This window comes from Pituophis catenifer, unplaced genomic scaffold (assembly GCF_029215685.1).
Source record: "Pituophis catenifer annectens isolate HBS135680 unplaced genomic scaffold, rPitCat1.0.hap2 SCAF_1, whole genome shotgun sequence".
Lineage (NCBI taxonomy): Eukaryota > Metazoa > Chordata > Lepidosauria > Squamata > Colubridae > Pituophis > Pituophis catenifer.
This window is the reverse complement of record NW_027256881.1, coordinates 153,570,539-153,597,603: the sequence shown is the minus strand read 5'-3', so window position 1 is coordinate 153,597,603 and position 27,065 is coordinate 153,570,539. Positions and strand designations below refer to the sequence as shown.

The 27,065-nt window shown below is 37.1% G+C and overlaps 1 protein-coding gene across 1 annotated transcript; it reads left to right on the top strand.

Annotated features, from left to right (window-relative positions):
* The first annotated feature begins 434 nt into the window (after window positions 1–434).
* PLEK (pleckstrin) lies at window positions 435–26,330 on the top strand. Its single transcript, XM_070956505.1, has 9 exons — window positions 435–676; window positions 12,655–12,810; window positions 15,108–15,289; window positions 16,452–16,543; window positions 17,635–17,819; window positions 20,472–20,576; window positions 22,573–22,656; window positions 24,853–24,922; window positions 25,754–26,330. Exons 1-9 carry the CDS (start codon window positions 617–619, stop codon window positions 25,891–25,893), a joined length of 1,074 nt encoding a protein of 357 aa, XP_070812606.1. The 5' UTR covers window positions 435–616; the 3' UTR covers window positions 25,894–26,330.
* Window positions 26,331–27,065: the final 735 nt, after the last annotated feature.

Sequence of the window (27,065 nt, the reverse complement as noted above, 5' to 3'; positions counted from 1 at the left end):
GGGTGGTGGGGTGGTGAGGGGGAGTTAGGGAAGAGGGGGGGGGAAAGGGGGAAAAATTTGTAATTGAAAACTTTTTCAATAAAAAAAAAAGAAAGTAAGTAAGTTTTTCAACATTCTGAAAATTTAAGACAGAGGCAACTGTAATAAGCTTTTCCAGAAAGGCAGCATCAATTTTTCCAGAAAAGAAAACATGGAAAATTATGCTGAGAAGATGAAATAAAAATCATTCCCATTAATAAGAGCCCTAAATAATGGATCAAATAATCTTCACCTGGATCTAATTCAACAAAAGCAAAGTGCCACATTTATTTTGCTTTCTTTATCAAGATAACTGTTTTTGATGACTGACAAAAGTTAAATAAATATCTCAGGTTGGTAATTGCTGAGTTGTCCTCCCATTTAATGAAAATATGTCTCTGGGTTCATGTTGTGTACTTAAAAGAGAAAAATGTTCTTCATTTAATCTTTACATTTGCTTCTACACGTCCTTCTTCCGGAAGAGGAAGTGAGCATGCTTTCATGTGATTAACAATCAGAGGAACTTGTGAAAGTGATAACTATATAAATGCAACTTACAAAGCTCTACTGAACTCGACTAAAGAAGAACAGTGCAAAGATGGAACAAGGACCTGAACGAGAACCCAGACGGATAAAGGAAGGCTATCTAGTGAAGAAGGTATGTGAGGATTATATGGAATTAGATTCTTATGGAATTACAGCTGTGTATGTGTCTGTATTTATAATATACATAACATTTATTATAATATTCATATAAGTATAATATATTTTTTTCTTTTTCTTCAATTGTGTATGAATCTTGGAGACTGCCTGGGTGAATCCCTGCAGTTTTCTTGGCAAGATTTTTCAAAAATGATTTGCCCTTGCTTTATCTCTGCAATATTCTAGAGATTGGTCCCTTTCAGGCCTGTTGGCATATGATTTCCATTTTCTACCAATGCTAAGACTGGGGAATGACAAAAAAGTAAATTGGTACTTATTTTCTTTGAGAATACTGGGATTGTGACCAAACCCAAGAAATGTACAACCAGAAATATTAAATCTTCCAAGATTGAATATTACCATCCATTTGTCTGGCTGATTGACTGAATATTTGGCTGCCAACTCAACACTGTCACTCACTGAAAAGACTTCTGCAAGCATGGCTTTCTCTCTCTCCAAGATTAAGGGTGTGTTATTGTTCCCATCCTCACCTGATCCTGAAGGGAGGCTGAATTACAGAATGCTAAAGGAGCATTTGAGTATGTCTAGTTTGATGAAAAGAAGGACTAAGGGTGACATGATAGCAGTGTTCCAATATCTCAGGGGCTCCCACAAAGAAGAGGGAGTCAAGCTATTCTCCAAAGCACCTGAGGGCAGGACAAGAAGCAATGGGTGGAAGCTAATCAAGGAGAGAAGCAACCTAGAACTAAGCAGAAATTTCCCGACAGTTAGAATATTTAATCAGTGGAACAATTTGTCTCCAGAACTTGTGAAAGCTCCAACACTGGAAGTTTTTAAGAAGAGATTGGACAACCATGTGTCTGAAATGGTATAGGATTTCCTGCCAGAGCAGGGGGTTGGACTAAAAGACCTCCAAGATCCCTTCCAACTCTATTGTTCTATTCTGTTCTGTTCTGTCCTGTTCTCTTCTGTTCTGTTCTGTTCTGTTCTTGGTAATTGATCCATCAGAAAGACAATGTAATTTCCCTTTCCTAATAAGAATTAGTCTTAATGACCAATTCTCTAGGTTAATGACCAAAACTATGCCCTCTTAAATTAGTAGTTGCAACAAATCTTTCTAATCATCCAGTCTGTGGTGGGATTTTAATTGATGTCATGTATTTTAATCAATAATTTATTTTTTTTATCTATTTAAGCAATAGTGGGATTTAATGCAGTATAAGCCACAGTGGAAAACTCTTTTTTAAAGCAAGGCATTCAAATTTTTAATAAACAATTGTTCCAAAAGATTTTGTAGGAAGAATTAAATTAAATTAAGACAACTTAAAGCTGTGAGTGATCAGATTTCCATAAAATCTGGATAAAACTATGCATTCTGACAAAGCATACTATTGAAAGTGGTATGTTTGGTTTTGGCTTGTCGTGTTGTATGAAGTTCACAATTTTGGCTTGTGATCCAGAGTACGGCTTAGTGTAGTGCAAAAATCTAGCTCTGTATGGCACACTCAATAAAGCATGGTTAGCAATATATATATATATATATATATATATATATATACATACATACATACATACATACATATATATATATATATATACATATATATATATATATATATATATATATATATATACATACATATATATATATATATATATATATATATATATATATATATATACATACATATATATATATATATATATATATACTGCCACTGAATTCTTCTTAATTAGGGCTTCAAAGACAGAAACTGAAATCCTGATTAGGCATGAAACTTATCATGTGATTAGCAACCTGTTTGAGGTTCCACCCACTCCTCCTTGTTATTCAGTTCCACCTACATCATGAAACTAGATTTCACTGTAAGTAAGATTGCTTCCTTCTCAATTGCTGCCACTTTGAAAGTCAGCCTTTGAAATAACACACTTCATCTCTAATCAGCACTAAGAAAGTGTTTCCCCACTTCTAACGTTATTTGCATGGTAGAATTTCTACAGAAAATGTGGTTAATGGGCAAAAGGCTTAAATTTTCTCTTTTCCTCTACTGTGATTTTGGTAACAGTTGCCTCTTTTCACTAGTCCTATGCTTGGTATGTGCTCTGTTTATAAAATGGGTTCTGTTGTCAGAACATTTATCTGTTATCACAAGAAAAGGCTTGGCTGATCAGTAAAATTATCCCTTGTGTAATGGCAGCTTCTGATTTTTTTTTTGTACCTAGTAGTGCAACTACATTACATAGATGTTCCTTTCTTTTTTCTTTTTTTCCTCCCTTCATGGTTCTCTCACTGCTGTAATGTGATACTAATTAAAGTAAAGGAGAACAAGTTTATCTTTCATTTTTATTTTCCCCTGTAGATCCACAAAAACTCTGTAACATGGAAGAACTGGAGTAAAGTTGAGTCCACTAAAAGTTAGAATTAGAATTAGAATTCTTTATTGGCCAAGTGTGATTGGACACACAAAGAATTTGTCTTTGGTGCATATGCTCTCAGTGTACATAAAAAGAAAAGATACATTTGTCAAGAATCATAAGGTACAACACTTAATGATAGTCATAGGGTACAAATAAGCAATCGAATAATACTAGGAAACCATCAATATAAATTGTAAGGCTACAGCAACAGTTACAGTCATACAGTTGTAAGTGGGAGGAGATGGGCGATAGGAACGATGAGAAGATTAATAGTAATGCAGACTTAGTAAATAGTTTGACAGTGTTGAGGGAATTATTTGGTAAGCAGAGTGATGGCATTCAGGAAAAAACTGTTCTTGTGTCTAGTTGTTCTGGTGTGCAGTACTCTATAGCGTCGTTTTGAGGGTAGGACTTGAAACAATTTATGTCCAGGATGCGAATCTGTAAATATTTTCACAGCCCTCTTTTTCACTCGTGCAGTATACAGGTCCTCAATGGAAGGCAGGTTGGTAGTAATTGTTTTTTCTGCAGTTATCCTCTGAAGTCTGTGCCTGTCATGTTGGGTTGCAGAATCAAACCAGAGTTATAGAGGTCCAGATGAAAGACTCAATAATTCCTCTTTAGAACTGGATCAGCTTTAAATTAAAACTCCGTAACATGGAAGAACTGGAGTAAAGCTGAGTCCACTAAAAGTTATTTCTAGTAAATTTGTGTTGGAGGTTAAAGATTTAGGGGAAACAAGGAAAGGGGAACTTTTGCAATACCATGGGCAGGGATGGGAAAGTATGGAGGCAAACTACTTCCAATACAAGTAGAAACTGAAAAGAGGCCCAGCAACATGCCGTATGTAAGGGCTGAATGGAGAACTGGGCTTCTAAAAGTGAGTGGGGAAAACACAGGGTGGGGAAAGTTCATTGACTGAATGGACCATCATTTGATTAACCACACACTAATAACTAAATGGCAGCTGCTGACCAGCAGAGAATGTAGCAATCCTGGACAACATTGCTGCACAGAGAGTGTACGTGGGCTTAGAAGAGAAGACAACTTCAAAACCTGGCAGAGTTTATACATTTAAAATGACCTGGGAGTGGGTAGAGAATTATTTTTATCTGTTGCTTCATTCATGAAACTTAAAGTCAACTTGCCTTCAACTAATGGGAATTTGGACAATTTAAACCGGAAAATCAGGGCTGCGTTCATCCAGTTCATCGATCTACATTTTAATTATGGTATTCAATTAACACGAATGGCTAAACTTGTACAAGATATTGTTCCATAAACTACCCACTTGATCTACATAGCACACCCAGCTAAAATAGTAAATTGTGGTTTGTGGATCACTGGGACTTGCAGGAACCTAGCCCTGTGGGATGATTAGCAAAGCTCCGGAAGCAGTCAGGAAATGCTAAGACCACAAAAGTAAATTCAGTGGAATATGGACGGAACTAAAGTAGGGCTCCAGTGTACAGATAAGATATTTCAGTTAATGGAATTATAAGAGCAATGACAAGAATAGAATCCGAAGCACTAGTCTAATATTGTTCTTTGCTGGTTTGTTTTGCGCTCCTTTTCTCCATTTCCTAGAAATGTAAAGGCTTAGGAAAAAAAGCACTATGTGATAAATGGAACATATTTTTCTCCTCCTATCCTCCTTTCCATACCTTCACCTCCTTAATGCTGTGTCAGTATGGGAGAAAATCCTCAGATGATTGTTAAACATACATCATTTGAGGGGTTGTTTTCCCATACTAACATAGTGTGGAAGATATAGACAGATACCCTTATAAAACTGTAAGCAAATTAAAAACAGTGCTTCATAAAACAAAGTCATAGAAACCACGTCAACAGTAATTGAAACAAAAACTCACACAAAGGCTCAACTTTAAAAAAAAATGGTCTGCAAGAATCACATTTGTAAGTCTCATTTAGAAGCAGGGAAGAACCTAAAAATGAATTGAACTGCTCATGGGAAAAAAAAAAAATCATTGAAATTGGCACAGTTCTGCCAATCCCTCATTCAAACTACTGCATTTGGCTCAGCTGAGCCTTCAAGGGCAGCTATATAGAGTATAGGACATTTCCATGGTAATTCAGCCGGAAAAGGAGCAATAGTGCAATTCCAGGCATATGGATGCTGAAACCAGAATTTAATGGGATTTAGATCAGTGCATTTAGGACTGCATATGGGGAAGTCTCTATTTAATTGTGCATGCAGGCTATGTAGTATATGTAGTAAGATTTTGTGAGAGGTGGCTTAAACTGGGGAAATTATATCTTTGTAACAGAAAAGAGAAAAGGAGAAGTAAAGGTTTAGGGAAGTGGCATGGATGCTATTTCTTCATTTTATTTAATGTTCCCTTCCCAGCACCCATAAAAATAACACCATTCCTGTGGCAAGAATTTCTCCCTTGGCTTTGATCTGTGTTTCAGAGAAGAATTGATTTCAGTTTCAGATGAGTTAGTGAAATCTGTAGGATTCCAGCTATCTGAATTTTTTTTTCAGCCTGTCAAGTAAATTGCAGTACAGTTGCATGGGTTCAAGCTATTCACTAAGAAAAACCTTATACATAATGTGGTTAGAGATTTCATTTGAACTTTGTTGTATTTTGGGAGACACAGATCCTTCTTGATCTTGTAAAAGAAGCCATATAAATTGTATAACTAAATAGTAACATATTTTGGATCAGGCATTTTTGACAATTTTTAGATGTCTTTTGCAATCAGGATGCTATGAATTGGGAACCACCAACTATGCAGCATTCATTCTTTCTGGTTAAGTTGACACAGTATTGTCAGCCAGTCACTCTATTCTGTCCCCTTCACAAAATGCTCAAGTGCTTTTCCTGCTCCCTGCATATATTTTCTATCCCCTTCTTCACAAAAATAAAACAATTTCCTCACTGTTTCTGGGCTCACCAAGGTGGCAAGCCTCTATTACAGTGGAGCCTTGGTACTCAACTGCTTTGAAACTCATCAAATTTGAATGTATTTTGACTTGAAAATTTTGTCCTGGTACTCATTGTTTGTTTGGTACTCAACACAAAATTTATAACACGTCTGTGTCAGCTGCTTTGTGACTCACTACAGTATTTCTTATAGGAAAAAATTGTTTGGTACTCATCATTTTTTGTATTCATCTTTCCTCCCAGAACCAATTAATAATGAATACCAAGGTACCACTGTATTTCAGAACTCCTAGTGCCAGCCTGCTGTAATTATGCATTTATTACTATTTTAAATTTATTGGCTGCCCAACTCCAGTGGACTCTACCTAATTAGCTTAACTCGCTTCTAAAACAAGGGTTATAACAGCTATGTTCTATAAATGTTTACATTTGTAAGGGATCTTGAGGTCCCTGTGGAAATTTATACAAACCATTTTCTGGACAACAAATCTTCTAATAATCATTTCCAGTTTAGAGCACTTAACCTTCTTTCTGATTAGTTCAAGGAAGGGAAGAAGTTAAGAAAACTATGCAACAACTTTTAATAAGAAACTGCATGGTCAGCTATGCAATTTTTCCCAAGGTGTTTTAATTCAGGTAGTAATTCATTGTAAATGCCAGTGGAAGAAACCAACCTTGGCAGCACAGGGACAGAAAGGTGAGCTAAGTATACAAAGAATGCCAATTTTGTAGCCGTTTAAAAGTGCTCTTCAGGCTAAGTCCAGTGAACAGAAACCTCAAGCACCTGGTAGAGCTCCAGCTGATATTTGTTGGATTACTAATTGGCAACTGCATTTTAATTTTCCATAAGGTCACCAACAAGGCCCCCCCTCTGGAGGGTTGTGGGAAATTTAAATGGTAGTTCTCTAGCATTCATCTGCAGATGATGCAGTAAAAGAGACAATCAAGGACACTGAGGACCAAAATGATATCACCAATGCCAGGGGTGAAATCCAATAGGTTCTGACAGGTTCTGGAGAACCAGTTGCGGAAATTTTGAGCAGTTTGGAGAATCGGTAGCAGAAATTTGGAGTAGTTGGAAAACCGGCAAATACCAACTCTGGCTGGCCCCAGACTGGGGTAGGAATGGAGATTTTGCAATATCCTTCCCCCAGGAGTGGGGAGGGAATGGGGATTTTGCAGTATCCTTCCCCTGCCACGCTCACCAAGCCACACCCACAGAACCGGTAGTAAAAAAATTTGGATTTCACCACTGACCAATGCCCTGAATTCTATCACTAATTATTAGACAGTTGCAAGCCCTCTATTGGGGGGTAATTATCTAATTTAACACTAAGCAAATAGTGGTTAGTGGGCCTTTTCTAGAGCCTGATTTGATGCCCTCCCATCAGCTCTACCCCACGGAAGATTTCATGGGACCCCTGATTCACAGAGATTTGCCCCCTCCAGGAAGGTAGAAACTCTCACCCATGTCCTCATATAGTGCCCTTTCTATGGTGCACCAAGACATGCCCTGATTGCCCCAATCAATTTCCAAATAGGAGGGCCATGCAGATAAATTTTATGTTTATTATTTTTTAAGGGACGCTAGCCCTACACACATATATTAAGTGGTTAAATGTTTTTGCCAAGTTACAAACCTGTGCAAAATTTTTAATTAGACATGCTGCTTTACTGTCTTATTATTTTTTCCCCTTCCCTAATATCTAATTGCTGTATTAAACTATTTTCTTTTTACTGTAACCTTTTATTGTAAAGGCTGGTCAAAGGCCATAATAAAGTTATTTGATTTGATTTGCTGCTGCTGCTGCTACAGCTCATAACCTGTTTTCAAGTGCCTGTTATCAACTTTTAGACTTAGGGAGAAATTAAATCATTTTCCTATAAATTTTGCTTCTGTGCATCTGTTGATGATTCAGTTAAGGAAGAGCTAAAGATGTTAGATATATTCACAGGGCTTTTTAAAATAATTCACATAGTTCAAGACTTTAATACTTAAAAACAGATTCAGATCCCGATTACAGTGAATTTGGGCAAAAATTAAGCCTTTATCACATTTTGAAATATTATTCCTTAGTTACTAAACATATACACAGACATTTTCAAAAGAAATCAGTTATTCTGATCAGTAAGCGCTATTCTTCTTTACCATTAGTACGTTTGATGAAATGGCAATGGCAGAATTTTCTAGAAGGGCACTGCTCTTGCTACCATGTAACATATTCAGTTGGGTCAACACTGTTCCAGAAATTTCCCTTTTGCAGCTCCAAAAGCTTTCCAGAATAGGTGGGAGTGAGATTTTCTGATTTCTATTTTTCTTTTTTGTATTTTGCAATGAGAGAAGTATGCTTTTTAAATAACATAACAGGTACCTTAAATTTTTGCAAAAGCTTAAGACACCAATTGCAATCCTTTGCCCTCTCCAGACTGGCTGATTTTATAATCAACTATGCACCTTAATTATTTTATTAATAGTAGTACATTAAATTTCCTTTTCCATGCCTTTTTTCTGTGAAGGCTTAGGCAACCATATTAATTGCTTCATGTTGAACACCAGAAAGATAATTTTAAGCTAATCTCTCTCTCTCCCTCCCAATGTTTCTTGTCCCCCTATTCCTTCTCCCCCCTAATCTTCCCTGAATCTTCTGTTTGGTTTTTAAAATGCCTCTGAAGTAAAGAGGGGTGGGAGTGAGCTCTCAACCTGATCCCTTGGCTGTCTGGGAGAATCAGAACTTTTGCCTTTGGGAACCCTAGCTGAAACAATAAACATTAGAAATGTCATTACCACATGTGAAAGCCAAAGAAAACACTAAAGGAAGAAAAAGCTATTGTAATACTTTTAAAGAATAAAAAAGTTCCTCTAATGGAATGTGTGAATGACTTTGAGGAGTGAGAGAAAGAGATACTGTCTGGGAAACAATCAGATGAGAGAAGGGGGAGCCCCCAAATGTTTAATAGTCAGAGGAAAGGCCTATCTTAATGGAGCAGTTAAAAGTGGCAACAGGAAATATCATCAGACTTCCAAGACTCTATTAATGTAGTGTTACAAAAATGTGGAGTCAGCTTAGGTTTATCCTGGATGGCTAACAGCTATTGTAGTGACTAAATTTGAGGAATAGCAAATGGCAGCAACTGGTTAACCATGTCTGTACTCAGAAGCTATGCAGGATCAAGCCTGCTTAGTATTGGATGGAGTATAATATGCTCAGTCCTTTATAATCAAGTCTGTTAATTCAAAGGTAATAGTTTCCCCTGCCCAGATGTGTCTGACTCTAGGAAGTGTTGCTCTTTTCTGTTTCTTAGTTGAGAGAGCCATGGAAGATGCTTCTGTGGTCACGTAGCCAGCATGACTATATGTTGAGGTGCACAGAATGCTGTTACCTTTCCACTGAAGTGGTACTTATTTACCTATTCATATTTGCATGCTTTCGAACTGCTAGGTGGGTAGAAGCTGAGGCAAGTAACAGGAACTCACCCCATTGCACAGTGCTCAGCGCTCGAGCCTGGACTGTCAGCTTTCCAACTAATAAGCTCAGTGTCTTTAACTGCCAAGCCATCGTAGTCCCGTCAGCCTGTTAATATTCAAAATACACCTCCAGGTTCTTAAAGTAATTTAAAATCTTTGCTTTTTCCAAATGTTCTTGCACTAGGTGGGGTGAAGTGCTTTTCAGTGTAGCCGTTCCTCTCCCAGTTATTGCTGAGCTTCAGGCAAACTCCAAGCTCCAGACAGGATTTCCACCAGTATATGGCTTTCATCATACCTTGTGGTTGTGGCACTTGAGTGAAAATCCTCTTGCCTGCTTTTGATAGCTGCCAATCCACAGAGCAAATGTCATCTCTACTTCTTCATCTGTAGGCCATTTGCTTTTATTTTTCTTGTTACACACATCTTTTTCTCACTCTTTCTTAGCATTTGTTTTTCTAAGCTCAAGACTGGGTGGGGTGAAGTTGCCTCTGGCTGTCAGACCCGTCAAAACACCAGGGTGTGGCTCAATTAGCACAGGCGGCTGCAACATCAGCTGGCATGCCTGTGAGTAAATTTATGAGTGCATGTCTCAGTGCCTGAGGGAAGTGTGGGGGCAGGGCTTCTGCCGGCTGCAGCTGATTTTCCGAAACACAGGCAGCAACATGGTTGTGTCCGTGTACCGGTAGTTACTCAGGGCCAAACTTTATCTTTTTTAAAATCATGTGTTTTATTGAAGTTTGTTTTAACATAAAATATAATGAAAACAAGGATCAAGAAAAAAAAGAGAGAGATGCAGGATTTTTTTTAAAAAAAAGGAGAAAAGAGAAAAGTGTTGAGTTCCCATTCTTTCTAAAACAGTAAAAAACTAATTTACAATTTCAACTTTTTACATTACCTGTAATTAGTACAAGCCAGCTCTGTAACTACACAATTATAAACCTTCAAACTAGATTTTAAATTTCAATTTTTTTCCTATGGTAAGCATAAAAACCAGAAGCAATATCGCAGGAGTAAAGGTAAAGGTAAATTTATTTATTTTATTTATTTATTTATTAGATTTTTATACCGCCCCCTCTCCCGAAGGACTCGGGGCGGTGCACAGCCAAAGTTAAAAAACATACAATATAAACAATTAAAATACGTTTAAAACAGAATTAAATCTAAAATGGCTCCCCAATTTAAAATGCCTTACCCATACCCCTATAAAAAGACGAATTTAAAATTTAAAAATTTAAAATTTCCACATTTAAAAAGGGGGGAAGATTTAGGCCAGGCCAGCTTGATAAAATAGAAAAGTCTTAAGCGCGCGGCGGAAGGTGCGCAGATCCGGGATCCTACGTATCTCCGGGGGGAGCTCGTTCCAAATCGTAGGTGCCCCCACAGAGAAGGCTCTCCCCCTAGGGGCCGACAGCCGACATTGTTTGGCCGACGGCACCCGGAGGAGCCCCTCTCTATGGGAGCGTACTGGCCGGTGGGAGGCTATTGGTGGTAGCAGGCGGTCCTGTAAATAACCAGGTCCTAAGCCATGGAGCGCTTTAAAGGTGATAACCAGAACCTTGAAGCGCACTCGGAAGACCACCGGGAGCCAGTGCAGCTCGCGCAGGAGAGGTGTCACATGGGAACTCCATGTCGCTCCCATCACCACCCGCGCGGCCGCACTCTGCGCCAGTTGGAGCCTCCGAGTGCACCTCAAGGGGAGTCCCATGTAGAGAGCGTTGCAGTAATCCAGACGAGAAGTAACGAGGGCATGAGTGACTGTGTGTAGGGAGTCCCGATCTAGATAGGGACGCAACTGGCGGATCAGGCGAACCTGATGAAAAATCCTCCCGGACACGGCCGTCACATGCTCTTCTAACGACAGCCGTGAATCCAGGAGGACACCCAAGTTGCGAGCCCTATCCGTGGGGGCCAATGATGGTAAATGGTCCCCTCACACATATGTGCTAGTTGTTCCCGACTCTAGGGGCTGGTGCTCATCTCCATTTAAAAGCTGAAGAGCCAGTGCTGTCCGAAGATGTCTCCATGGTCATGTGGCCGGCATGACTAAATGCCAAAGGCTCAAGGAATGCTGTTACCTTCCCACCAAAGATGGTCCCTTTTTTTCTACTTGCATTTTTTACATGCTTTCGAACTGCTAGATTGGCAGAAGCTGGGACAAGTAATGGGAACTCACCCCGCTATGCAGCATTAGGGATTTGAACTGCTGAACTGCCGGCCTTTCAATCAACAAGCTGAGCGTCTTAGCCACTGAGCCACGACATTCCCATATCCCAGTAGAAACAAGACCAATAAAATCTCTTTGTTTAAAACAGTTGACATTGTCATCTTAACCAAATCCAAGGACCAAGATATATTTGAAGACAATATTATTTTTGAAAAAGTAGAAACACTGCCCATTACCACCTACAGATTATGAAGCTCAAGTCTGTGCCCCTTGGATGTATTGGCTGTGAAATTCTAAGAGTTGTAGCTTTAATACATTTCAAAGAATCAAGGTTGGGGAAGTTAAAGCATAACCAACTATTGGCAGGTTCATAGATCATGTTTAGTGGTGTCATATGGCCATAGCTATGGGTCTTGCAGTCAAGAACTCTCACCCCATCTCATGTTGTCTTACACTTATTTTCAATGCAAAATACTGAAACTCCAGAAGCATTCAGAAGTACTGATATCTGATTATGGGGGAGGAAACATTGGAATGTGTTCAAGGAGTGCAGAAAGAAAAAGGTGATAGAAAGAAGAATCTAAAGTGGTGGAGTGCCCAAGAGAGGGCATGGGGCCCATTAAAGGACATTTTCTCAAGTCTCCCCCTTGTGACCACAAGCCAATCCCATTTGTAGCTACCCAGCATTCTGAAATCACCTGCTGACATTCAGTGGGAAAATGGCTGCAAAGTAAACTGTGTATATCAACTCATTCCTAGAATGTGAATATTCATTCTGATAACTTTTCTCTGAAAAGCAACAAAAACTTCCTTTTGTGCCATCCATGGCTGTGTAGATAATACACAGAGGACCCAGATTGTTAGGGGGCAATATGCTATTTAGTATACTGTTTTTGGTGTAAGCCGCCTAGAGTCCTCGGAGAGTGGGCGGCATAGAAATATGGCAAATAAATAAATAAATAAATAAATAAATAAATAAATAAATAAATAAATACTCTCTTAATTGATTGATACAGGGGAGTATGTTTAATACCTGGAAGCCCATGTGGGTAGTGCTGTCAGAAGATGGAATTGAATTCTTTAAGAAGAAGACTGATAACAATCCTAAAGGAATGATTCCCCTCAAGGGCAGCACACTGACCAGTCCCTGCCAGGATTTTGCTAAAAGAACAGTGAGTATTTATGTTTTTTGAATCATGTAGAAGTAAGGTCTATCCCAAGAGTAGGCAACACCTTTTGCATGCAAGGGAAATGGATGGGTGTGTATTTAAAGACTGTATGTACATTGCCTGTGTATTTGTGTATGTAAATATGTAGCCTTCCTGGGCCAAATAATACCATGACATCACCAAGTAGGATGGGATGAAATTATTCTGAAGGCATCATTCCAAGGTATGGTGCATTTGGAAGTTGGGATGGTTTAAAAGGCAGAATCAATCTCTTAAGCCTTGTGAAATCTTATTATCATTTATTTTGTTCCTAATTACGGTACCTCACAGGGGAGCCACCCCATCCAACCCCAAAGGCCCAAACTTTTGCCTTTAGGATGTAATCTGAGATTCAGGTGGCTGTAAGAGAAGTGATGGAAGGCTCCACATTCCGTGCCCTACTCTTGGCCTTTGGCATCCAGCATACATGACCCCATCACATTGTATTTGTGGTCCCCAGCAGGAAGTGTTGATAGGAATAAAACCTTGACAACACAGGTAACACCATCACCAGTAATCACAAATAATAATTTTTATTTACTGCCAAAAGAGCCAAATAACTAATCACAAATAGAAACTGGATTGGCAACAGTGAGATTTGAACAAAATGGTCTTTTGGTTGGATCCAGCACAGCTATTTCGTTTGTTCCTATAACTGAAGAATATAAAAAACCAGCAAAGTTAATCGAAAAGTTACTGATCTTAGAGACAATTTCCTTTGACTCGGTAATTACCACAATACTTCTGATATACTGTACTGCTAACTACTGTGTTAACACAATATTTTCTAGTACTTTTAAGAAAAAATAATAAAATCATTAGTAAAAAATGGATTCATGTGCAACCGATGTACACATTTCCTCCCCCACCTCAAATCATCTGTGAAGATAGTTTTTACAATACTGTGGTTTTGTTACTTACACATTTCAAATGACAGTCTTGCTCTGGCATAGAATGCTTAGTACAACAGTATTTCCTCTCTTTTTCAGCTGAACACTTTAGGCTGGGTTGTGCAATATTTTCAGAAAAAGCAGTCTTCCCTTTCCCTATTCTCCTTGTGTGGCAGGCCAGTGGGAATGGGATTTAAACACTGCACTGTGCTGCTTCCACCCACATTTCTTCTCAATTTTAAAGTCCTTGAAATCTTTAAACTGTGGATAGATTATTTATTGTCTACCCCTGTCCCCGTTGGCATTTCAAGATAGATTCTTTTGGGTGAATTGATACACAATGAACCAAATCTCTCTTCAGACAATCAGAACTCACTGAAACCTCCTGTCCAAATAATAGGGAGATATTTATTTAAAAGTTATATGATAAAATAGAAAGGGGAAAGTATTTTGGTGCACTCTATATAGAAGTAAAAGTGATGCGGTGGCTCAGTGGCTAAGATGCTGAGCTTGTCGATCAAAAGGTCGGCAGTTCAGTGGTTCGAATCCCTAATGCCGTGTACTGGGGTGAGCTCCTGTTAGTTATCTGCTAACCTAGCAGTTCGAAAGCACATAAAAAACGCAAGTAGAAAAATAGGGACCACCTTTGATGGGAAAGTAACAGGGTTCCATGCACCTTTGCTATTTAGTCATGCCGGTCACATGACCACGGAGACGTCTTCGGACAGCGCTGTCTCTTCGGCTTTGAAATGAAGATGAGCACTGCTCCCTAGAGTTGGGAACAACTAGCACATATGTGCAAGGGGAACCTTTACCTTTACCTTTTACATAGAAGTAAATAAACTGAATAACGCTTAAGGCTCTTGTTGATTCTTAGTAAAATCTAAGGATCATCTGAGGAAAGTTGCAGCTTTGAAGTATGGTAGTATCCACGTCTCAGACTGTGGTGGTATATGCTATGGCAAATGGATAAAAGACAACGTATTTATTACAACTGAGGGGAAATGTGTTTTCCCTATTTCAGCAGAGTTTGGGCTTATCTACAGTGCTGTGGAATTGGTTCATTTCAGTAGCCCATTTGCCACTGAAGGATGCCAAAAGATCCAGAACTGAGCACTCTTCCTTTTTTCTATCACCACTTCTCTTTCTAACTCTGAGCTATCAAAACTAGGCACTCATCTCTCAATAAAAGAGTTCTTATATTAACAATAAATAGGATTTCCCCCCCCCCCAGTTGTTTTCATATTATTGCCTATTTAGATGTTTTAGCTGGGGAATAAACTATCTATTCTACACTGCTTGCTAACATAAGCTGCCTACCAAAAAAACCCTATTTATATGGACTAACAATAAAATGTGTTTTTATTCCAGTTTGTCTTTAAACTCACAACAGCCAAACAACAGGATCACATCTTCCAAGCTTCTCATCTTGGGGAGAGAGATGCTTGGGTGAAAGACATCAAGAAGGCAATCAAATGCATTTTGGGAGGACAAAGGTTTTCCAGGAAATCAACGAAGAAATCTATCAGGCTTCCTGAAACCATCAATCTGGGGTGCGTTCCAAAGCTAAACACTGCTTATATAAGTGGGGTGTGGGAAAATACTTCTATTTCAAAAGCTTTATTTTTATGAGGCTGCTACAGAAGCAGCTGCTTGAATTGTTCTCTGTTGAAACTTGCCATCCAAATTCCTAATTTTTCTTTATCAACAAGCTGGAATTAAAGCATACCTTATATATTTTCTGGTCTCAGAAAAAAAGGGGTGTTTTTTCCCCCGTATTCTTGTTCTCAGGGAGCTTAAACACTTCTTTTGGCAGCAGTTCTGCGCCAACTTCAATCAGGTGAAGTAGCTACCTTTTTTTCTTATTATGTCTCTCTCATCACAGATCAGCATCTCCAGCTTTCTGTTGCTTCCTAAGTTGAAAGTTGAGTTATTTCACGTTTTTCTCCCAGGTTTAAAGAGATATTTGGAAAACTTGGCACAAGGAGGTTTGCTTGAGATAATACCCAATATTAATAACTGAAAGAATATTAATTTATTACACTTAAACCATGTTCCAAAGCAGATTATGGGTGTAGTCATGAGTGCTTGTCAATCTCAACAATTTAACAACTTTTATTTTAATTTTCAAATATCTTTTAGTATTTTATACATTCAATTTTAAATTGGTTTTAAAAGTTTGGGGTTTTAAATTTGTCGGGGCCAAAATTATTTAATTTGATTTTATTCTACTTTTAAATTTTGTATGTATGTGTTTTATTGTTTGGCTGTGCACCGCCCTGAGTCCTTCGGGAGTAGGGCGGTATAGAAATCAAATAAATAAATAAATAAATAAATAAATAAATAAATAAATAAATAAATAAATAAATAAATAAATAAAATGGTGGATGTTGTGCAAGCTGGGGAGCACAGATCTAAACAAAACCATTGTTTGGAAGTGTTGATCTATTCCTATATGTTCTTTCAGGCATAAGAATTTAAGCTGTCCACAGGACTGAGAAACCTGGGGCAAATCAGTAGCCCATTAGCACAATAAATAACCAAGTTCTTTAGATGCCTTCCTGGGACTCTTAAAAACTTCGTGATTTTATTTAGCAGAAAGCCAATTTTTTTTAAATCAACAATGTTGCTGCTTTGTTTTAAAACATTTATTTACTTGCTGTTTTAAACAAATCTCAGAGTGGTTATATTACACCCCTTTTGTTTTCTGCACAGTGCTTTGTATCTCTCTATGAAGGACCCTAACAAGGGGATACGGGAAATGAAGCTGGAAAAAGACAAGAAAATTTTCAATCACTGTTTTACAGGTAGGAAGTTGTTAAGAATTGCTTAAATAACAACAAAGTAGGTAAATCAAAACATATACTTAAAAAACAGAGCTATAATGTATTCCAAGAAAATAGAATTATAGGGATGTCATAAAATAAGGAATAAAGGGCAGCAAATAAATTGCACAAATAAATAAAATAATCTGACAGATTCAATTCTCGTGGCAAGGATGTCCTATCCTATCCCTATAACCAAATTGCATTCCAATATTTCTCAAAACAAAGAATATATGTTACAGTCCACTTTTCCAAAAGCTTGGTAGCCATTAACTATTACGTTTTTAATCCCAGGCATATCTAACATTCATTTCATACCATCCAACTTCTTGTCGCAAAACATGAGTTACAAAAATCATTAAGACTACATGCTTCCCAGAAATTGATGAGTCTACCAAAACTTTGTGAATGGAATAGAGAAATGATTTCAGTTGATTGAAGAAATTTGGAGTACCCTTTATAATGGTTTGGGAAGTACTGCAAGGAATTGCAGGGAGTGAGTCCCTCCTCCTTCCAATTGCTAATCCTTACAAAAACTTTCTCTGAAGACATCAGAAAAAACATTAGCTTCAGTATTTTTTATAGCAGAATAACAATAAAGAGTTAAAAGAGACTTTGGAGTCTTCTAGTCCAATCCCCTGCCCAAGCAGGAAACTGTACCATTTCAGACAAATGGTTGTTTAGTCTCTTCTTAAAAACCTCCAGTGTTAGAGCACCCACAGCTTCTGGAGGCAAGTTATTCCAATGATTAATTGTTCTAACTGTCAGGGAATTTCTCCTTAAGTTTAGGTTGCTTCTCTCCTTGATTAGTTTCCATCCATTGTTTCTTATCTTGCCTTCAGGTACTTTGGAGAATGGGTTGACCCCATCATTTTTGTGGCAGCCCCTGAGATATTGGAATACTGCTATCACTCCTAGTCCTTCTTTTCATTAAACTAGAACTTTGTAATCTATTCAGATTCAGAGATAATCATCATCAGGGGATTTGCTTTTCAATTTTCTTAATCCTTACCATATGTATTGCTTTTTATGTATCTTTGGTGACCATCCTTTGTTCTTCTCCTTGTCATCAGGTGATTCTGTGATTGATTGGTTACTGTCAAACAATGCATTACGAAATCGCCAAGAGGGTATAGTGCTGGCATCTGCCCTATTGAATGAAGGCTACTTTCAGGCTGCTGGTGATACATCGAAGAATGCACTTGAAGGCCTATCAGAAACCCCCTTCTTGGATATGGAGGATGCCTATTATTATTTTGTAAGTGTCGTCTTCTTTATGTAAATCACAGAAAATTTCTGAAGTATACCTATCAAACAAGCAATAAGAAAAACATCTGGTGTCATCTAATGCATTGCTCACTCTCCCTATCTCACTCTTTTTAAAACAAAAAATAAAAGCTGTTGGGTGATGTTTGGGTGGTGGTGAGGTTGGGGGAATGAGTCTTGGTGGCGCAGTGGTTAGAGTGCGGTACTGCAGGCTACTTCTGCTGCCTACTGACTGCTTGCAATTTGCCAGTTCAAATCCCACCAGGCTCAAGGTTGATTCAGCCTTCCATCCTTCCAAAGTAGGTAAAATGAGGACCCAGATTGTTGGGGCAATATGCTGACTCTGGAAACAATTTAGAGTGGGACTGTAAAGCATTGTGAAACGGTATATAAGTCTAAGTGCTATTGCTATTTCTATATCTACAATTCCTTTTGTTAAAAAAGAAAACATTGCATTAGACTAGACCAGATGCTTCTCCAGCTACCAGTCTGAATATCATACACACTCTATGAATTGAAAAGTCTACTTTTTATGCTTCCATGTGCAACACATATAAATTCTGCACTAACTTTACTCCCAAAGTGATTCGGGCATAGGGTTTCAGTAAATTAATAAAAATTGATAACTTTTACCCACCTCACTCCTAAAAAGCCGCACGAAATTTGTAGTCCAAAGCTACTCCCTTGAACTAATTGTCTTTATTTTTGTATATCAGTGAATGCAGATCAGTATACTTCAGGTACTTTAAGTATCTATTAGAATACTTTTTTTTACTTTGAGGCTGAGCTTGTGTTAAAACACCCAAGCTAATTTATATATTTGATGACAATAACAGCAGCTTGCATTACAAAAGTATAGTAATTGCAGGATGATTTAATAATTAAATTGTGTCTTAAAATGAAATTCTATATCAAAGAGTGGGGATTTACTTAATTTTGAATGGATATGCATTACCTGTCCTGTTAATATGTCAGTCAGTTATAATGGTTTCTGGCATTTATTAATTAGAAAATACTTTGATAGCTTCTTCTGAATAGAAATATGATTCAGTATTTTATGCTGAAAATCACAGCATATATGGAGAATCAGCCTCTTTATGGAGGCTCTGAGCTGGGTCACTACAGTATAGAATTCCTTTGTAGTAGCTGTCATTTCATAGGAATGTGTAATTGTTGATTACAAATCTATAGACTTTGCTATTCTTTTTTATCATGTGATGGTTAACCATAGATATGAGTCCAATATACTGTATATGCTTTCTGGAAATGAAGTCAATCCAACCAGAGTTCAGATATTGTCATTTCTTCTCTATCAGAATTGCTTAACTTGTCCCACAAGTGAGCTTCAGTGATAAATTAACCATGGATCTGCTTGCAAAACATCTGCTGATCATTCTGATGATAACCACCAAGGGGAGATCTGTTTTTATCAGCACTTGGAGCATGATCTATCATTTGAACCATGCCTTGACCAATCTACCACTCCATATCTCGCAGCTTAAAAACTTTTTCCATTTATATTTTATGACATGAAAGATTATTCTGGGTAGGAAAGAAAGATGAAAGCAGCACAGATGTTTTACTTCTTAAATTTCAAATAATGATAAAAGTTGACCTCTATTATCTCTGTTTTATACTCAGACCAATAAATCTCTTTAGCATGTGCACCTCTAGTTTGGCCTAAAACTGGACTCACACAACTTGTCTTCTACTAGCTAGAAAATAGTCATCAATCTGATACCACACCATACATGGTGACCATAATCTCCATAATGCCATAAACCATAGTAGCTAAATTGATGAAAGTTGATTCAAAAAATTAGAAGGTGACACATTACCTAGCTTTGATTTTCATTCTACATGTTTGTGCAAATGTAAAGTAAAAAAAAATATTTAGGACCCTGACTGGAAAATCTCTACACAACATATAAGTTTGCTAAGATAGAGTGGCCACATACTACTTGGAAAAAGATAATCTTTTACTTACAGGACTTTTAAGAGATGGATTAAATTCTTTTATTTTTGCTGCTGCATTTTCTACTTCACCATAGCCATCCTAATCTGGCAAGATAGGTTAATAGTGTTTCAAGAGACCATATTTGATTAATTAAACTGATTGATTGAACATACTGATGTCAGTCCTTATCGTCACCAAGCTGAATAGCTTCTTTTTATCATGCACCTTCACTTTTCCATCCAACTGTATAATTCTGTGAATTAAGACACAGGCAACAAACTTTACAGGGTCTTCTAACTGAACCTTCTTGTATTATGAGCCTCAGCTGCTCGACTGATTGATTGATTTCATTGTGGGGTTACATTTAAGTTGCATAGGACAAGGCAAAGTCTGCTAAAATCTGTTTATAGCATAAAAGATAAAGTTAGTAATATATTTGTCAAGAAGGAAAAGCAGCTTTGGCAAACTACAAAAATAAGTTTTTGTCTGTTTGTCCTCGGTTCTAAAGACAAAGTAGATGCACAAAAAATGTCCCTATTGGAATAATGGGTAGATAAGCCAATGGCTTCTCCATTCTCTACAACAAATAGGACATTTTTAAAAAATGTTCAACTAACACTAGCATTATTTAACAGTCCGATCCTAGGAGACATTTATCAACTTGGCTTCTTCAATGTCTTAAAATAGGCAGACAGTGGTTTCTTCTGTGAGGGCAACTCCAGTGATGATGACACAGTCTTCAAGGAAGAATTCAGAGGCCTGGTGGTCAAACAGGGTTGTCTGCTGAAACAGGTTGGTGTATATCTTGTTTTTTTGTCACATAAAATATAAACTTAGGTCATACATATGTATGAAATCAACTGGTGTAAAACTATCACCAAAGTACTGAATATTCTCTGAATTTTCCTGGCTATATTCTGCCTCAGCAGCATCATGCACTGTAGCATGGCTAAGCAGTGATCAGTTGCTAGTGGGGATACGATACAGCCATGCTGCAAATTTTCTGAACTAGAACCCCACTCACCAGCCCCTAACTTGTTTCAACCCACAGAACAGAATAAGAGGTGGAGGACTTTTTTGAAAAGGGAAAAAAGAGCTTACCTGCTTTTGAAGCAGGCCTGGAATTGAGAAGTCTAGATTTACTGTACATCCATGCCAATTCTCTGAGCTTATTGTTACTAGTATATGAGTAAATGTAAAAAAAAAGAAAGAAAGATGTCATCTGTTTTTGCAACAGTTTTGGAAAGAGAGCTAAAATATAACAGGCAACCAAAAGAGTCATTTTCCTTGGTAGTTCAAATTAAATGTAACAATTATCTGATGTCCCAATGGTTCCAGACAGACAGAACTGGTTTTAATAGAATTACAATAGGACTTCACATAAAAGAACACTCGAAGACTTAAAAGCATGTGACTCATTGAGTTTCCGGCTTGATTCATGCTGTTCTGGCAGAAAATTAAAAAGTCACAACGTTTTGTGGAAATGATCAAGACCTATGGCAGAACTGATGATCAGTTTTTAAACGAGTTTCAAAGACATAAAGTTTTACTCTTATTTTTTGCTACCCATATTTAATAGACTGGTAAATCTTACCGAGAGGAAAATTGTTTTAACAAATTAAATGTGAAACATGTTATATCTATTTCATTAAAAATCGCAAATCACCAGATGTAAATGTCTACTTGCATTGCCTTTCATGCTGTCCATTTTGCTTTTTGACACATTTTCTTTACTTTTTCAACAAGTTTTTTTTACTAAGCTTAAGAAAAGAGAAAAAAAGATACACAAAAAGGGAAAAAAGAGGCAAAACTGATATTTTTATTCATGTATTTATTAATAAAAAGCAAGCTTGACTATAAATTAGGAAGAAAACTCATGTACTGAAAGGTTGTATGCACATGATATAATTTATGTGATATTCATATTGCATGTAATTATATGATAAATACATACAGGTGGCCGAGTTTAAACTAAACATGAAAAATCTTTTGGTGGGCAGGATCTATAGTTGAGGCAACAAGGCAAAATGAACTGGGTAGAATCAGACATACCTGAGAGAAAGACAAAAATGTTTCTGCCCCTTCCCCCCAACACCCTCCCACTCTCTATTTGAAGGAAGAGCAGATAAAATATATTGTTTTAAGTTAGTAAATCCATTTCATAGCTTGCACTACAGCTGGTTCTGTTTGCCTCACACACACTCAAAATTATGGGATTATGGAATCATCAGATTCAACCAAATGGTGGTAATCCAAAGCAAGAGGGCTCTAAGATCTGCAGAAAGGGAATTCAGCAATCACTTGTAATCCTAAAGATAGAAGTTATTGAGCCTGGTTTATATCAAATGTAATAACCCTAGTGATTTAATTGAAGGTCCCTCAAATATAAACAAAATAACCAATTTGATCATCAGAGTAAACACCAATAAAATCATTGGAATCTTTTCTATTGATTTTATCAGAATGAGGATAATTTAAAGTGACTTGTTCCATTGTGAGAACAAGGCTTGGTTAAAGGGCCACCCTCAGTGAGCTGTTGGACAGCATTACATGGTCTGTTGTGTGGATGTTTGGGTGGTTTAGGGGTGGGGAATTTGTGGTGGGTGGGTGGGGGGGTGTTTCGGGATTGTTATGTGTGTTGGACCTGGTCTTTGGGTATTAAGTGAATTTCATTGTATGGGTATACACATACAATGACAATAAAGTTATTATTTTATTTTAGTTTAGTTTGACATTTATGCCTGCAGAGCAGAAAATTAAAAATTAGGCTTTCTTAATATTTGTTTAGGGTCACAGAAGGAAAAACTGGAAAGTGCGGAAATTTGTTTTGAGAGAGGACCCTGCTTACATGCATTACTACGATCCTGCGGCAGTAAGTGTGCATATCACTCAGTTTTGTTGAATAGTATATTTTATATTTTGTTATAAATACAAAATTGCATTTATAACACACCAATGCTATGTGGTGATGAAATCACCTACTGAACACTATAGGAATAGTATGTTTACTACTAATTTACTATTAGCACCCATAAATTACTACTAGCACCTATCCTTCTTCATAACAAAGTTCATTTTATCAGCATTAAATGATGCAGTAACTTTTTGCATCACTTAATGATGCCACTTTCCTGAGTAGACAACCCTTGTGGATTTGTATAGTTTTGCACATTTGTCTCTAGTAGTACTGAACTTCAACACCCAGAATCAATGGTAGTTGAGGGTTCTAGTTTTTGGAGTCCAACACATCTGGATGTCACCTGTGTGGAAAAGACTGCTCCATTGTCTCTGTACATGAACATGTTTTGTTAACTTTCAAACACTTGGACAACCAAAAGTATTATTTGTGCACACGTGAAAACAAAACTGCATGGATAATGGGACTGTGCCTCTTATATCTTTGAGTGCCATTTCTATTTCTCCCTGACTTCCTTGTGTTGAGCAAATTAGTCTGAAAGGGAGCTTGAACAACTCTTGTCTTATTTACTCCTCTTCAGCCTTCTTTCTTCTTGTTATTACATCAAAGGTCAGCCAAATAATTTACTGAAAGAAAATAGATTCTCATTTAGCTGTTGGAAATCCAATAAGTGACAAAATTAGTTGTAATAATAGGGAAACTGTGACCCAGAGCAATTTGTTACGAAATGGTTCCTCACAAGGGAGTTCCCCAGGTCAGACAGTTCATGAAGAAGATCTTTAAATTAATATGATGCTGTTTCTTCTAAACCACAGATCTGACTAAGACATGTGAGTCCTTCCTTCCTTCCTTCCTTCTTAAAAAGATCCCTTCTGATATCTTGATGAGGTCGGGGAAGGGATATGCAATATATAAGGAAGTAAATCTTAGGGCTTGTGTGCAAAGTCCTATTCTCTACGGTTTATTCTTCATATGTTCCCTTAAGAATTTCTATAAAGACTCTGTCTTTGCTGGAGATGTCAGCAAAACTATACATACATACATACATACATATCTTTAATCTCTACTCCAAATAATATCTTAGAACTTGATTTCTTTTCATTTTTTTCTTTATCCATTCTCCCAAAATACAAACCTCTTTTGTAAATCCAATAGAGGAAAATTATCTCCTGGTTTATTTGTACATCCCTTTTAATTATTAATTATTCAATTATTAAGACATCAACTGGTTTCTTTTGTATGTGTGATATCTTTTTCCATGTCATTCTTCTAACCTGCCATTTTTAAATCCACTTTCAAATGAGTCTCAGTCTTATCAGATAAGACTTGTTCCTCTTTGGTAACTTCTTTAAAATATAGTCTATAGAGGCAGACACTCTTAAAATTAACTTCTAGGTCTAGACTCTAGAGTTTAAAAATATCCTTCAATACATCTAATGTTAAAATATTTTTCTTTAGTTTGCACTAAGTTAAATTTAAGTGTACTTCTCCTTTAATTGTTAGTTCCTCCTGGTTTTCTCTAGTGTTCAACCTTCAAAGTCTCATCTTACCTTTTAAAAAAAATTTTAAAGAGAATTTGAAACAAAAGTATTTTCCTGTGGGAAGGATTTTTATGATTAATTCCAAAATCTTATTTCAAATCCCATGGACTCTTAGTTTATTTGTAACCTTCCAAAATCAAAGTTCTAATTACACTTTTGCTAGTTACTCCAAAAGAAAACAAATTAAGTGCTTAAAGTTTTATTTAAAACTTATCTCACTAAGGATTGAAGGAAACTCACCTGGTGCTGTAAAACCTATTGATCCAAAGATTCCTAGTAGCTGAAAAGTAGTTAACAAGCATCTTCAAAAGTAATTAGAAAAGAGATTATGTAATCCAGTTTCCTTTTGAAGGTATCAACCATGGTTTAAGCAAGATGGCTATACCCTCATGTCCCAGAGCTCTAAATCCACTGTAAAACTGCTGTCTTGCAATCTCCTCATGAGGAGCAACTGTATAGAGGATTTATGGCCAATCTCAAGTTTTCTCCTTATCCAGAGAGAAATTACTAAGAGCTGGTCTACATGCCACTTCTGCATTCTATCACTAAAAGCAGAACTGTCTTTCCTAGAGTTTGAGTCTGGATGAGTATTAAATGAAATTTCTTTCAGGGAGAAGATCCACTTGGAGCCATTCACTTGAGGGGCTGTGTAGTGACAGCGATTGAAGACACATCAGATGGTAATTTTGGAGAGATTTGCCAAAAGTGTGTGTGTGGGGGGGTCCCCATGAGATTTTGTACAGAGCCTCTCTTGCTGAATTTTCGGATTAGCATTCTCAAAATTATAGCATACCTAATAACATTGTCTTTTCATCCCCAATATCTGGGAAAATGCTGCTTCCAAGGCAAGTCTGATGCATTAGTTCATTTATACATTAACTATGAATAAATATAAATATCTTAATAGTAATTTACGCATTTGCATCAGCAGTGAAATCCACTTACCTTCGCTACTGGTTTGGGAACGGGAATGCGCGGGAGCGCGCAGGAACACACACATGCGCACGTGTCTCTTTTGCGCATGCACAGATGGTTAAAAAAATGGGACATAATGACATCCTGGTGGGTGGGCAGAGCATCCCGCTGCAAGCGCTACTGGTTCAGCGAACCGGATAGAAATGGGGGGGGGTTCACTGCTGATTTGCATGCTATATACTTAAATACTATATTTTATATATTGTTGTATTCCTACTGTCAGGAAGGACAGTAGGAATACAACAATATTTGGGGTGGTATCCGATTCTGGGAGGTGGCAGGACTTAATTTGCAGCTTAACTTTAGATCGTTAAAAAAAAAATTGGATCAGTTGGTTCTACATAGATAAGCAGAAGGAGAGGCTTATAAAGGTAGAAATTTTGTATATGGATTAAATGGAAGCGCAAAGAGTTTCATTTATGCTTGTTATCCAGTAAGAATGGAAATGAATTATTTTTTCTGAGGCAGAAGTACTGAAACAAGCCCTCTCCCTGATCCTTTGCTCACTTTTCCCCCCTCTGTCCTCTCCAAATCAGGCAAGAAAAATGAAGTGGAGGGAAACCTCTTTGAGATTATTACCGCAAGTGAGGTGCACTATGTCCTTCAAGCAGCTACTTCTGCAGAACGTACAGAATGGATCAAGGCCATTCAGCTAGTCTCTAGAACTGGGAAATGAAAGACTCTTGGTTTTAGCAAAAAAAGAAGAAGAAAAATCCTCAAAAGTGATTTACCAGCTCAGTAGCTCTCTGGAAAGGAACATCAGCTGGTTTTAAATTTAAACTGTTATTTAACAATAGATTGTTTTAGAATAGTGGCAGAATATTTAATGTTGTGTAGATCAGATGTTTCTATTTTCCTCTATTCCAAAGAGGAATGGTAATCTATAGATCTTCAGATGCAGCTGACGAACACCTAGCAACCAGCAATATGGCCAACAATAAGGGATGGTGAGGGAACCAGTTTACTAGCATCTGAAAGAACCAAAATCCCCCAATTTTTTGTTTAAAATGCAATCGTACATATAATTATAATTTGTTTTCTTTTATGGGGCAACTCTGAAGCAGATGAATGAATAGCTATGATATCTGTGATAAGATTGCTACATATGGTGGTTGGAGAGAAAAATGTTTTCCTTGTAAACTGTATTTTCAATAAAATATATTTTTAATAAAGTTTAACAAAATAAAGCTAGCATTATTGTCTTTGCTAAAAACACAAACCTTCAGTTCTTTTATTCAATCTTGGCAATTTTAAGATGTGTGGACTTCAACATGGTGGCTAAGAAATTTTTGGAGTTGAAGTTGCCAAGGTTGAGAAACTCTGTTCTATGTCATAAATACCTGAGATCTTGTAATTTAAACACAAAACTATGTCAAAGATATTTTTCTGTTTGATAATAATAGTAAATATCTTACTAACATGTACATCATATCCTTTGATATAAGTTCAACAAAAATACATTTTCAAACGTTTGCTAATTAAGGTGTAAATTTGATTCTCCTTCAGTTTTTGCATAAAATAGGTGGGGTGTGGGGTTTAGCAAAAAGTTATAAAGTCTTATATAAAGTTTTCCTAACAGATGTTTGGGAATTATAACTTCCAAAATCTTTCCATTCCCAATACCTCTGGAGGGTAACATATCGGAAAAGCTGAATTGCAATGATCCCTTTTTATTTCAATTAGATAAACAGACAGATAGAGATGGAGATAAACAAAGTTATGAAGATGTAACTATTACTACTACAACTAGTAAACAAGAAATTTGCTTTTACATCTGTACAAGCCAAAAGAGCAATACTTGCAAAGTCAGCATTTTTAATAGCAGATATTAAGATATTTCACACATCA

Coding starts and splice junctions, on each gene's coding strand:
- PLEK (XM_070956505.1), top strand. CDS start 617: ATGGAACAAGGACCTGAACGAGAACCCAGACGGATAAAGGAAGGCTAT. Junction 15,290..16,451: donor CCTGAAACCATCAATCTGGG/GTGCGTTCCAAA, acceptor TTTTCTGCACAG/TGCTTTGTATCTCTCTATGA. Junction 16,544..17,634: donor TTTCAATCACTGTTTTACAG/GTAGGAAGTTGT, acceptor CCTTGTCATCAG/GTGATTCTGTGATTGATTGG.